Raw genomic sequence first — 13,861 nt, forward strand, 5'->3', positions numbered from 1 at the left:
CTCCATTTTATGGTCTAAGAGGGGGTCTAGTAGGATAAGATTTATTGCTAAAATGTTTTTATATGTTCAAGGCTCAGACTTGATTGTGATTTAACACTTTGCTGGGTGACACTTAAGGAGTCATTATTGCTGTGTGATAGCCCAACTGGTATGGTATGCAGCATAGGCCAAGAGATATGTGTTGTTAGCTCAGGGTTAGAACGACATGAAAGGGAGACCCTGCCAAAGTATATTTTAAAAGCAAGATAGATTTTATAAACTAAATATTTACAAAAAGTGAGTATGTGCAAGACAAAGCAAAACTGTCATGCAAGTCAGCATGTGGACATGTAATGCAAAAGGTAAATGAGGCAGAGCAGTCAAACTGAAGAGCACTCATTTTATCCATCCTCTAATAGACTATGTGCACGGAAGGCTTTTCCTACACTCATGTATTTCTGGTGGAGCGTTAACAGTGTCATATCCTGAGAAAAGTGGATTTTGAGGGTTCATACAGCTCCGTTGACCTCCATTCATTCTGCACTTGCCCACATGTGAGTGACATGCACGTTCACACTAGCTTGTCTGTTCCAAAGTAAAGTCCGAGAACATTAGGGAGGCCTCTAACCTCATCTTTGTAAATGTGGCTCACAAAGAAGCATGCTTGACTTTGGGAAACAGCCATTCTCTGGCTGAAGTAACCTTCTTCTGTGAGGATTTTCTTTTTTTTTTGGCAGCTCCAGAGCTCCTGAGTGTATTCCAGCCATCTGCTGGACTGAGGTGTGATGGCAAGTGTACCGAATAGCCTCATTCTGGCTTACAATGGCTGCTGATTGAAGCCGCATAGGGTGCCTCTCAACATGCCTCCTCGATCCTCGATGCTCGATCCTCGAGGGGCGTTCCCACTGATCCAACTAACACTGGATAGACTATCCCATTGTCCCCCCCCCCCCCCCCCCCCCATCATTCTTTATGTAGATCAGTGAGGATCGAGGCCCGAGGAGCGAGGGAGGACGTATAAACGCTGCATGAGAGGCACCTTAGACATTGCTCAGTCCACTCACTGCAGCTTCATGTTAGAAATGTGATGCTAGAAAATCACCCAACACCACCATCTAGTGCTTAATGAAAACCAGACATGTAACTGAAAAGTGAGGTTGCAACTGTAATTGATTGTAGAAATTTAAATAGACCTTCTGTACATTGTAACATTATTTTATAAGCAGGAGAGAGGAATGAGTTTGAACAGGAGGAAGGGATGCATTGCATCCCACCCAGGGCTGTAGTGGAGGCTATACCGCAAGTAAACAGTTTATCCACCTCTCAAAAGAGTTTCACCAATTGCATTTAATAAAATAAAAAAATAAAAAAATAAAAAAATCCACACTCATCATTTTTGGAATGATTTTTAAACCACTGGTATTGTTAGGCCTGTACACAGCGGATAAAAATAACCTCCACCATCATCAAACATGTTATGAATGCCTTATGTCGCTGTCTATCTTACCGCGATCACAGAATTCATTGTTTTCAGTACACCTGACCTCACCTATGATCCCACCTGCTGCAAATAGGTAACATACTTTGCTGAAAGGAAACTAGCCTATATGGTTGACTTGGGATGCTCTGCTAAAAAAAAAAAAAAAAAAAAAATAGGAGGGTTTATCTAATCTTTCTATTTTCATGAGCATGGATGTGGTCATGTGCAGTAGTTCAAGGCAAAGACGCGGCGTAGTATTTGACATCTGATCTTTTATTCTGCTAGCAATGCCACTCCGGAAGTCGAATTTGACATTTTGGTCACGTGGCCTTCCACGATTGGCAAGTTGTATGAGCTGAATGCTTGTTGACGGGGATGGTACGATATCACTGTAGTAGATTTTGTACGGTACCTTACAGCAGATATTTCAGGAACGACAACATCAGGCAAGTTGTTAACATTTAATTGTATGGTGCAGGTTTAAAGATACAAACTCATTTGTGATGTTCTTCATTGATATCTCATACATGGCCAACTTGATGCTAACTTGCGTGGCTAGCTAACTAATGTTGGGATCTTCTATTTGACATTACAGTCTATGTTTAGGATGATGCCTTTTCTCTGATATTAGATATTAGGACGTAGGGAACTGTAAAACTGGTCGACCCAATAGCAAAATGGACAATTGATCTTGTTGTTTCACCGGCGAAAAGATTTGGTGAATTATCTCTTGACAGTCTCTCTTTCTTGACAGTCTGTCTTATGAGCATTATTACCTTTACGCAGATGAACTGCATGTTAGCTGAGCCTCAGATAGTGTCATCCGTCGTTGTGGTTGTTCACTAGATTAGTGTTACCAAACGTGATTGGCCTGTCAGCATGCTAGCTGAGGAGTATGGAAATGTGCAGGTAAATGAGATATGTTGTACACGTCTCTTTTGAACAGGAGTTGAAATGAGAGCAATACTAACGTTAATAATTGTGTACTACACATCCTCGTCGCTGGTCGGTGCCACCTTATCCAAAACAGATGGCAAAAAAGCCTCTAAAGCACAAAACACAGAGGTGAGTTTTAAACTTGCTTGGTTTGATTTTGTGTGTCATCAGTGTATCCCACTTTTAAAATAGGACCTGTGTGTGACTGACTTCTCTCTCTCCATGTGTGTTTCAGACCTCAGTAGCTGACCGACCGGTTCTGGAGCGAGGTCTTATCGTAAGCGACCCTCAGTGGAAAGACATTGTCCGAGAGGAGAGGAGGTTCTGTCCCCAGGCTGTAGCCAAGCGCCAGTTCCAAGGATCAGTTCTAGGCTACATCACCCCAGTGAGTCTACACACAGATAGTTGTTTCACTATGTCATGCAGTATGGTCATTTGAGTGATAGGTCTTGAAAAGGGCGTTGATGTTGATGCCGTTGATGTGATGTCCTGCTTCACTCTCTCTATCTCTCCATCTCTTAAACTCTCAGTGGAATTCCCATGGTTACGACATTGCCAAGGTCTTTGGTCCTAAACTGACTTCAGTGTCTCCGGTGTGGCTTCAGCTCCGACGTAGAGGTCCTGAGAGCTTCCATATCACCGGCCTTCATGACCATGACCCTGGTACGTACTGTACACACACACACACACACACAGTATTTTTCTCTACTTCTTCTACTCCTTTCTAGCTACACTGCACATGCAAGTCACATTGCACTCTATTCTACAGTAGGCTCAAGTGCTCCTGAATCCAGCTGTGGTTTTAACCCCGGGACGACACACACTCCATCCAGTTATACTTTGACTTTCTCACTGGCCTCATTTTCACTGTTCGTTTTCTGGGTTTCAGGTTGGGTTAAAGCTGTTCGAAAAGCCAACAAAAAGAACAAAATATGTGAGTATGACTGTAGTGGGATACTCCGAGGTCGAACTCCAAACATGAGAAAATAAATAAGTTACTCATGTTTTCAGTCGTCATACACAAATTATTAATCTATTTCTCTCTTTCTCTCTCTGTCTCTCTCTCCCTCCCTCTCTCTCTCTCTCCCAGTGCCTCGTCTGCTGTTTGACGGCTGGTCCTACCAGGACTACATGAGTGTGCTGGACAGTGAGGATGAGATCGAGGAGCTAGGTAGAGAGGTGGTGGAGGTGGGGAAGGTGAGTGTCTGAGAACCGGTTGGTTCCTGTATAAATAGTTCTTGTAGGTGTATAAAGACAGAAACATTTGGTTTTGGGTAAATGGTTCCTGGAGGTGTGTGAAGACAGAACCCTTTGATCCTGTTTAAAGGCTTGCCGAGGAGAGAACTGTTTGACTGTTTGTTCCTGTGTGTATTGTTGCAATTTGCTCTCTATTATTGTGTTAAATGCTCCAAACATGAAGCACTTTGAGCTTCATTCTATTATAGGGATGCTAGCTGAAAGCATAGGGGTGAAAGTGTAGGGATAAATGTTGCTATATTTATATGACTTTGCAGGCAGAAAAGTTTGATGGCTTTACTCTGGAGCTGTGGAGTCAGCTTGGAGGAAACCAGAGGAAGTGAGTACATGTGTGTCTGTGTGGACATACACTATTTTGTATTATAGTGGGTCATTATAATGTTTTGAATTTGTGAAATAATGTGAACATATCTAATACAAATAAAGTTTACATCTGTGTAAAATTCTATATATGGTTGCAAAGAAATGTTGTACCTGTAGAAGTATTTGTCAGAATGTATATAACTTCAATATTGTTGCTTTGGTATTACAAGCTTGTAACTTCAATGTCGAAGGAAGGTAAAGAAGGCAGGACATTTGGCTTCTGTCCAGTAATCTTTCATGAATTTGCAAATTATCTACACAGGATAATTTGCCTGTCTACACAGGAACAATATTTATACAGCCACCTGATTTACACATGTGCAAATCATATCTCCGAGCACAAAGGTTTTTCACACAAAATATTTCTAAGCTGGTATTTAACACAGCTGCAGAACTATTTCACATGTGAACATAATTTCTCTAACTCAAAATAGGAATGACCCATGTTTGGGTCTACCAATGGACTTTGAGATTATGCAAGCAACCTCAATGGAAACATTCTACTGCTCCATCGGCAGGATTTTCCTAAGTGTTTGTGTGTGTGTTTGTGTGTGTGTTTGTGTGTGTGTGTGTGTGTGTGTGTGTGTGTGTGTGTGTGTGTGTGTGTGTGTGTGTGTGTGTGTGTGTGTGTGTGTGTGTGTGTGTGTGTGTGTGTGTGTGTGTGTGTGTGTGTGTGTGTTTTTGTGTGTCACAGAGAGCTGGTGCACTTGATTACACACCTGTGTGAGGCTCTGCAGGCCGGGAAGCTGACCTGTGTGCTGGTCATCCCACCTGCTGTGGCTCCAGGGTAAAACTCACACTTCCAGATACACTCAGAGAGACACTCTACTAGCCCTGAGTGAACCCAGAGAAACCTGTTAGCAAATCTGCAGGTCGATCTGGAAAAGAGCCCATTGATGTCCGCTTTCGAATCACCAAAAATCACCAAATTTTCTTTAGAATTGACAATTGAGTAAACAACTGCATTTAAAATTTGTTTACAAGAAGGATATACAGTATTTGCTTCACTTCTTAAACAATTTGGTAAGTGTTACATGTACAAATTTAAGTCTTAATTTTACTACTGGTTAGTGGTTACGACCCTGGACGTTTGGAAAACAGGACATTTGGAAACAGGTACAACAGGACCTTTCTAGATGAGACCTGCCGAGCAAATTAGAATTTGTTAGCAGGTTTGTCCGGGTTGACCCAGGCTAACTCTCCTATTTTGCTTATGCACTTAAATATGGATCACACTATGGTCTACAGTATGGTGCATCATGATCATTGTTTTCATATCTTTAGAATCACATTGTGTGTGTGTGTGTGTGTGTGTGTGTGTTTGTGTGTGTTTGTGTGTGTTTGTGTGTGTGTGTGTGTGTGTGTGTGTGTGTGTGTGTGTGTGTGTGTGTGTGTGTGTGTGTGTGCCCCCTCCAGGACAGGCCAGCCAGGAATGTTTGGGAGGGAGGAGTTTGAGAAGTTGGCCCCTGTGGTGGACGGCTTCAGCCTTATGACATATGACTACTCTAGCCCCGGCAGGTAAGACACACACACTCACACTCTATTACTCACTCCCCCTCTTACCGAGTGAACTCGGGTGGGAAGCACCCTTGCAGATAAATTAAGTTCCGTTGATTAGCGCGTAGAGTTCGAATATAGAGTTCTTAATTGGCACACACCCATCAGTGTTCATATAGGGCTCTTCTCATCCATCTTTTTATCTATCCTCCCTTCCTTCCTTCCTCGGCCCTCCGCCTCGTTCCCACTGATCTATGAAGAACACTGGATAGACTATCCCATTGCTGCCGCCCCATCATTCTATATCTAGATGAGTGGGAATGAGGACCAAGAAAAGAAGGGAGGATAGATAAAAAGACGAATGAGAGGGGCCCTCAGCATTGGGGGCTTTATACTGCCCTCACACCGATCGTAAACCTGGGGGACCCGACTTTAATGGCATCAGCTCAGAGGATGAATACAGGAAACGGTTTAAATAAGTTATAAGAATTGCTTTCTATAGTTGAGCCAGAAGGAAAATGTCTCAAATGAGTGTTTCTATCTATAGTAATTTAAAATGAGCTTGCATATTTGTAATGAGAGTGAAATTTGCCTATTGTGAAGGGGAGGCCGCCGGTGTGTTGGTGAATATGGTATTGACATCAAGTTGGATACCTCGGGGCAAGTCATATTTCACCTCTATCGGAGGTCAGAATTTCCGAATGAGTGTGCAAACGAGGTGTACGTGGCTAGGGAGAGGGCGAAGTAACTACCTTTAGAAAGGGCCTCACTCACTCACTCACTCACTCACTCAATCACTGTCCTCTCCTCTCCTCCTTCCTGTTTCCTGTGAGGCAGGTCGGGCCCAAGTGCTCCGTTGCAATGGATGCAGGACTGTGTGTTGCAGCTGGACCCGCACAGCCAGTGGAGACAGAAAATTCTGCTGGGCTTAAACCTTTACGGCCTGGACTTCTCTACACAGGGCGGGGCAGAACCACTTCTGGGGGACCGGTTAGTCTCTCTTGCTCTCTCTCTTACACATACACACACACACAATTATGGTGGGGGTTAGTCTCATATATACATTTATGCATGCATACGTGGATATACACACATAAACTCGGCGGACAGTTAGTCACATACGTACACATACACACAAGCCGTTTTCAGACAGATGTGTATTTCTGCAATGTTCTCAGACTTTTTACCATAGGATTTTTTTGCTGTGCTGTCTGAATTTATATGTCCGTATATCTACTACCGGACCCGATCCTGCTGCTGACTTAGTCATTTTGTCGTAATGTTGCCGCAACAGTTGCTATGTGAATGCAATCGCGGAAAAAATCTGCACTTGTCAGTGATGATCGAGGGAAGTATTATGTGTATTTAAAGCGCCCTAATGTCACTGAACAGTTCCGTCTCTCTAACACGCTGCAGGTAATGCAGCAAGGCTATAGCCTCCTCCATACTCGCGGTGTAAAAACTACACTTATCCGCTGTCAGGCTTGCACAGCTGACAGCACGGCGGCATTTATTAGGAGTCATTATCTGCCCAGCGAACCAAAGCCCAATTCTAAACTAGAAAACGTAATTTCGAGGAAATTACCAGTGCATGCAAAAGCAAGATAAAATGTGAGTTGTATGTATGTGGCTTAGGGGCAGAGGTGGAAAAGTCCAACCAACCAGCTGATTCTAATTAGTACAACTCTTCAGCCAGGCAGAGCAGCTAATTGGTGATATCACCTGTGTTTAAGTGCACAGATAGAACCAATACGTGATTGGACTTTTACTCTCTGAAGCTTGACTTTTCCACCTCTGAGTGTGCGTGCGTGTGAGTGTGTGTGCGTGTGTGTGTGTGAGTGGATGTAAGTGGATGTAAGGAGTGTGGCTTTCTATGATGCAGTGAAATGGGGGAGTTAGGTTAAGGTGAGAATGTTGTGGAGTGCATGGAGAAGTGTGGTATATATGAAGTGCTGCAGTCAGGTGTGTGTGTGTGTGTGTGTGTGGATGAGTGAATGGGTAGACAGAGAGAGCTGAGCAGAGAGCATAATGCAGGTTCAATTTAACTGGCTGTCAATTAAACTTGATAGGGCCTTGAGCAGCTGGCTCTTGATACAGGTGCAAATCAGCTTAATCAGCATGTGATGTCACAGCAGTGCAGTGCGATAGACCTCTGAAGTTCGCCAACAAAAAAGCTTGCCATATAGGCAGTTGGCTTCAATTAACTCCCGGATCTCCTTATATGGGTTTGGATCCTTTTTAGGCGAACTTCAGAGGTCTATGAAAAGTCAATGGGGAAAAATATTTTGCTAATATCTCAAAAAGTATCAAGTTTACAGAGCTGAAATATACATAGACTTACAAGGGAGCTACACCAGATGCGTAACTGAAGCGTTCCGTTCGCGACGCATATGTTGCAGCCGGTCGCAGCAGTTAATTATCACTGAAGTCAATGGAAGTAGCTACACCAGACGCAACAGTGGCGCGTACATTCGAAAAAATAGACCCATCTTCTAAAATGGATTTTACGCGTCGCAAACGGAACGCTTCAGTTACGCGTTTGGTGTAGCTCCCCTGTTAGTCTTATTTTCAAGACCTACGTAATAAAGTTTGAACCAAGTTTCTACGTTAAACGGTTGAAGCTGAATTTGACCTGGTTAGGAGAATAATAATAAGAAGATGCCTAGGGAGAACAGAACAGTGCATTTGCATGCACTGTAATTAGATGTGAACAACACGTCGCCGGATACATTCCGCATATATGCTTCATGTCTGAATGTCCGCTACCGTCAGAAATGCGGCAAGCAGTTATCGCAGAATGTGTGGAAAACCTGAAAACGGCTACATACACAATTGTAGTAGTGGGAGTTGTAACAGCCATGTCACCTAAAATGGAGTTCTACATTTTTACACCTTTGCATGTCATCTCTATTGACACCCTGAAATCATCTGTGATAACCGTCTGTCTGAATGTGTTTCTACAGATACATTGAGCTGCTCAGAGAAATTAGACCTAAAATCCTGTGGGACGAACAGGCAGGAGAGCATTACTTCAACTACAAGAGGTGTGTGTTTGTTTGTTTGAGTGTGTGAGAGAGAAAGAGACAGAAAGAGAAAATGAGAATCTGATCTGCTCTGTTTCTTTTATTCTTCACATTTCAGCAGTAACGGGGTCAAACACGTGGTCTACTACCCAACACTGAAGGTAAGAGAAACACTTTGTCAAAGTCATTCAAGAAAACATATTTATTACGGGAAACCTCTCTACTGTTCTTGAAGAGAGAGATAGAGGAGAGTTCTTGTTTGTGAAGAGAGATAGTGCAAGATTGAGAGTTAGGTAGAGATTGTGAATTGCGATTGTGGCAGAGCTGCAGGGAGGTGTGAATTCCATTATGTGTCTTATGCTAGTAGTCTTAACTAGTAGGCTGCTTGTGATTAATTTAGCCTCACCAACCTCATCAGATGTACAAAGTAAGTGTCCTAAGGATGCCATGGTCATGAGTATTCCATTTTCTTTGTTTTCATTTCTCCTATCCCTCTCTCCATCTCCTCCCTTCTCAGTCTTTTCATCTCAGAGTGAAGCTGGCCACTGAGCTGGGCACTGGCATCTCTATGTGGGAGATTGGCCAAGGCCTGGACTACTTCTATGACCTCCTTTGATTAATGGTACAGGGACCAAACACACTGTGTGTGTGTGTGTGTGTGTGTGTGTGTGTGTGTGTGTGTGTGTGAGAGTGTGAGAGAGAGATTGTTCAGGGATTACCACGGCACCCTAGCTGTCCAACTAGGTGACCAACTTGATAGCTTCCATGAAAGACAATAAGAAATCAAGACTCGAACACAGATCTCATGTGTTATCATCACTCACAAAGCATGGCAATAAAACAACAGCTGTGTCATCCAGGAAGTTCTTTTCCTTCAGGGCAAGAGTGTACTGCTTGGAAATAACCCTCACATCACATCCTGCGCTGTTAGAGGAAAGACGCCATTTTGAGTACAAGTTGTTCTGGACAGCTTGGCTCATCATGTTCCGCTATCTGCAGTGACCAAGTCAAACATCAGGACAGTCGTGTTCATTTTTATTCATTTTAATAAAAATCAATGTTTTACATACATTGCAATACTGTGAACATGGAGGAAATGAGGGCACATGTATTTCGGCGGCAAATACACTTGATGACACTGGGTGGGGACATAACATGATGGTTACTGATGCCATAGGGTGCCTCTCATATGGTCTTTTATACACCCTCCTTTCCTTCCTCGATCCTCGTCCTCACTGATCTAGATAAAGAATGATGCGGCGGCAACAATGGGATAGTCTATCCAGTGTTAGTTATAGATCAGTGGGAACGCCCCTCGAGGATGGAGCATCGAGGAACGAGGAGAGATGTTGAGAGGCACCCATAGTAAGGCTTTTAACGATACTGCTGTATTAGTTCAGAAGGAAGCTGATGATTTCCTGTGACATGGCCACAGAGGAAGTCCATATCACACCTTTATTTGCGGTTTTACACTATCGCGTTCAGGCACTTAACAGAAGTATGGTTGGAAACAGTTCTAACTCTGTTTTCATTTAAAAATAAAGTTGGCAGTTTTCTTCTAGATACAGTTAATAATGCACCATGAGGAATGGTATGAAGATGGTCCACGGCTGTGCACTGTACTGTATGTTTCTTGTGTCTTTTGGAGTATTTTGAATATGACTAATACAACGCAACCATAAATCAACAGTCTAGAAACACACACACTCACTGAAGAAAAACTGCCGACAGCATCTTAATATGCTGATTCAACAACATCATCAAATAAGGGATCATAATTAGAATACTATGGAACATGTGACAATGTCCAAACATGACAAAATTGGTCCTCATGTCAATGTGCGATTGGTCCTGTCTGAGTCCGCTGTGCTGTACGGAGCCTGGCGGAGGCAAGCTAGCATTAGCGGCCGCTATTGCACAGGAGGATGAGGTTGTGGATGGCTACAGTGGTGGACTGGAGATTCTGACCGGTCACCAAGTGCCTGTCCAGAACTACGTGCAAAGCATCCTCTTGGCTCGCTATGGAAACAGGTCAAAGTGATGAGAGTGATCAGTATAGGCTGAAGTGGGTGTAGGGACAAGAACTGACATCTGCAGGGCTTATAGCCTAGTTCTCAAGTATTGTCTCTGAATTCAGCCATAAATGGTGCAGGCCATTTAATATCTACTTGAAAATAGATATTGTATATAATACCTTTCAATATTTAAAAACTATCAGAAAAATCAACAGTTCAGACTTAATTGAAATGTTCCTTTCTTGAAGCCTTGCGTCTGTGACACTGAGAAATCAAAGTACTCGACATATCTGCGAGTGGCGGTGTATGTTTAACTTCAGAAATGTTTTACAGGTCACTGTCTCTAGCAGCACAGCACCGACTCAGGTTTCCATGGTAACAAAGCTGAAAATAGAACAAAAGAAGTTCCTCTTTCTGATTAACTACAGTACTTTGTGGAGGCCTTACAGATACTAAGCATTTCACATGTCTTACTGTACTGTGTTAGCCTAGCAGCATCATAAAATGTATCACAAACTAAAGCCAGGTTTTAGGCAGAAGGAGCCATTTGTATAAATGGCTTCTCAAGTCAAGCCAACTTGAGAAATTCAAAATGATGGGGACCAATAGCAAATTCACTATACTTTCACTTATACGAAAATAAATGAGGAGAAGGAGGCTATTAGATCCCTAGTACACTGCAGCAATAATACACCTGCTTGAGTAACACGAGTCGAGACCCTCCCTTACCCGTGTAGGAGCCCCCACTGTCCTTCACAAAGTCTTCTACAATGAGGGGCAGGTTGGCAAAGTCTGGGGAGCGAACAAGCTCAAACACTGAAGGCTGAAAGAGATCATCAACACAGAGTGGTTATTTACACGTCCATAAACATAGATTTCCTATTTACTGATGACATCTCATCCCACCAAGCGAGAGACTGGCAGGTTAATTCTACAACAAAGAGCAGCTTTAACTGCATGCTGCTGCCCTCTGCTGGTCATCGGGAGGTAATGACTCACCCCAGTGAGGCTGTAGCCGTTGAACAGCCACCGCTGGCCCTCAGTGGCACAACATAATCCGGACACTCCCTGCCCTATGGCACACATTGGCTCTGGACACACACACACACACAAACACAAACACACACACATACAAGCATGTCTATATCACAATATAATGTTTAGTTATATGTAATCTCATAATGTGAGGGGGTAAAAGAAAAAGCAAGTGTATGTATCTTACTCTGTTGGGAGGTGAAATGGGTGAGGATCCGAGCCAGAGAACCACTGTGAGCAAGATCAGTAAGAGCACCAGGGCAATCTGGGATCAACAGGGCCTGGTAGCGAGCTCCTATACACACACACACACACACACACACACACATACAGACTAGATCAGTCAAAGCACCGAAATAGTCTGGAATCAACCTCCCCTCCCCGGTGCCCCCATGGTTGAAAAAGTGCCCTCTAAAGTGTCATGAGATAAGTGTTACAGTGTCCTCTAGAGTGCCACTTCAAACAGCACGTTTGAAGAACATGTCTTGTAGTGTCCTACAGTCTTCCGTACCATGTGCCCTCTAGGGAAAGTCTTCCCAAAGTCAGTACCATGACATGAGTCTAAGCGGTGCCACCAAATACAGTACTTGTCCTGTATTTCTGCATGGGGCAGATCAATTAAGCTAATATCTGGCTGACATGTTATGTTGCTAATATCTAGCTTTGATGTTATCTCATCTGCACTGTCCAAATTTTAATTTTAATTTTCAGTGAGCACTTTAGGCCAGGGCATTTGGCATTTCAATAGTAACATGAGCAGTCATGTCACTCCAGACCCTCCCCTATCTCACAACAGAAAAGTGAGACCAAATAACACTCCTAAATATAGTATATATATATATATATATATATGTCCTATATAGTATGTTGATGGTTACGTCATATTTGTAAATCGCAATCTGTCAATATCTTTCCACAAAACCTGCCAGAAGTAATCATTTCAGAGGTTATTTTTCAAAATGTTTCAAAAGTGTGCAAGCCACTGTGTATGAAGACTGGCAGGACTCCTTCTGTTTCAGTGCTGTATGCTTATCTACAGTGAGAGCGCTGTACTGTAGTGTGTTACAGGCAGTAAGTTCTGTGAGGGGTCTCTCACCGTCTATGGACTCCAGCTTCGCTGGGGTGGCAGAAGGCTTCACACTGAAGTCCTGCACCCACCGTGCTGTGCTTTCATCCACACCCACAAAATCAATGGGCTTCCCCTGGTACAAATACAAAGACAACACACATGCATGCATGAGTTACTGTTGAGACATACATGAACTCACAAAATACAAACAAACACACGACACGTGTTTTACACACACACACACACACACACACACACACTTGTGTCAGGCCACCTAGCTGCAGAGGAATCAGTGTCTTATGCACGCATGATTATGTCTGGCTGGCTAGTTTACTATATGAGTTCAGTGCTCCTCACCCCAGGAGTAGCAGTTTGCAGGTTAAACACAGGGCTGCACAACGTAAAAGCCTGATGAAACGAGCGAGCATTCACCCCTGATGGAAAGACAAAACAGAAACTTCTAAGCATGGAAAAAACACATTGTGTACATAACATTGTTGTTTTAATTATGAACAAATAATAAATAAATGCACATTTTCTAATTACAGAAGTTGATATTCTATATTCTATACATGCTGTTTTAGGTATTATGTATAATATGGTATATACCAGAGTGGGCAAGATCAGCACGACTGTAGCATACTGTCTAGACTAACAGGTTTAAGTTAGCATTATGCCGAATCGCATCACATACATTGGTGCTGCTTGCAACATAAGCAATGTATTTAAGATAGCAAAACATTACTAACCTTGAGGTGCAGCACTTGCCACAATAAGACAAGTAGGTTTAGCGGACATGTCAGTAACGGGAATGTTATATATACCAAAAGGATTAAAACATATATTGTATCAAGATGATAGTCTCTCTAGCTAGCAACTTCTAGAGCACTATGGGACCTGTCAACCTTAAACGTTAGCTCAATAATTTCTTCCGTGTTGACGCAGTAAGAGTGATACTGTCAGATCCTCTTCTTACTGTCTAGAGAGAATTATATTGATATTTTGGTAATCTAAAAAGTTAGACATAGTCTACAGTCTCATTCAAATCAATCCATACTGCCCGTTCGCAAGGACTGTTTTTTGTCAGCTGACGGTGTTGTGATTGCCATGTCCGTCAATAAATGTCCTCCCCTGTGAAACCAAATGGATAGATTTTTTGTTCCGCTATACAGAGTCGGTCAAATTAGAGACTAGACAATCTTTGGTC

The 13,861-nt window shown here is 42.9% G+C and overlaps 2 protein-coding genes across 3 annotated transcripts; one reads left to right on the forward strand and one right to left on the reverse strand.

Moving 5' to 3' along the window:
* Positions 1-1,770: 1,770 nt before the first annotated feature.
* Positions 1,771-9,596, forward strand: chid1 (chitinase domain containing 1). Of its 2 annotated transcripts, none has more exons than XM_062547400.1 (13): positions 1,771-1,905; positions 2,406-2,524; positions 2,631-2,780; positions 2,926-3,058; positions 3,285-3,329; positions 3,486-3,592; positions 3,910-3,971; positions 4,710-4,802; positions 5,432-5,533; positions 6,350-6,502; positions 8,476-8,556; positions 8,654-8,696; positions 9,053-9,596. In XM_062547400.1, the coding sequence occupies exons 2-13, from the start codon at positions 2,414-2,416 to the stop codon at positions 9,149-9,151; spliced, it is 1,179 nt and encodes a 392-aa protein (XP_062403384.1). In that variant the 5' UTR covers positions 1,771-1,905; positions 2,406-2,413; the 3' UTR covers positions 9,152-9,596. The 2 variants fall into 2 exon arrangements, with proteins under 2 accessions (XP_062403384.1, XP_062403385.1); XM_062547401.1 differs by having other exon boundaries at positions 8,657-8,696.
* Positions 9,550-13,753, reverse strand: gatd1 (glutamine amidotransferase class 1 domain containing 1). Its single transcript, XM_062547402.1, has 7 exons — positions 13,404-13,753; positions 13,012-13,088; positions 12,682-12,787; positions 11,773-11,880; positions 11,550-11,641; positions 11,280-11,373; positions 9,550-10,554 (listed from the first exon to the last, which is right to left on the reverse strand). Exons 1-7 carry the CDS (start codon positions 13,450-13,452, stop codon positions 10,436-10,438), a joined length of 645 nt encoding a protein of 214 aa, XP_062403386.1. The 5' UTR covers positions 13,453-13,753; the 3' UTR covers positions 9,550-10,435.
* Between the last annotated feature and the right edge of the window lie 108 nt (positions 13,754-13,861).

This window comes from Sardina pilchardus, chromosome 10, assembly GCF_963854185.1.
Source record: "Sardina pilchardus chromosome 10, fSarPil1.1, whole genome shotgun sequence".
In the NCBI taxonomy this organism is placed as follows: domain Eukaryota; kingdom Metazoa; phylum Chordata; class Actinopteri; order Clupeiformes; family Clupeidae; genus Sardina; species Sardina pilchardus.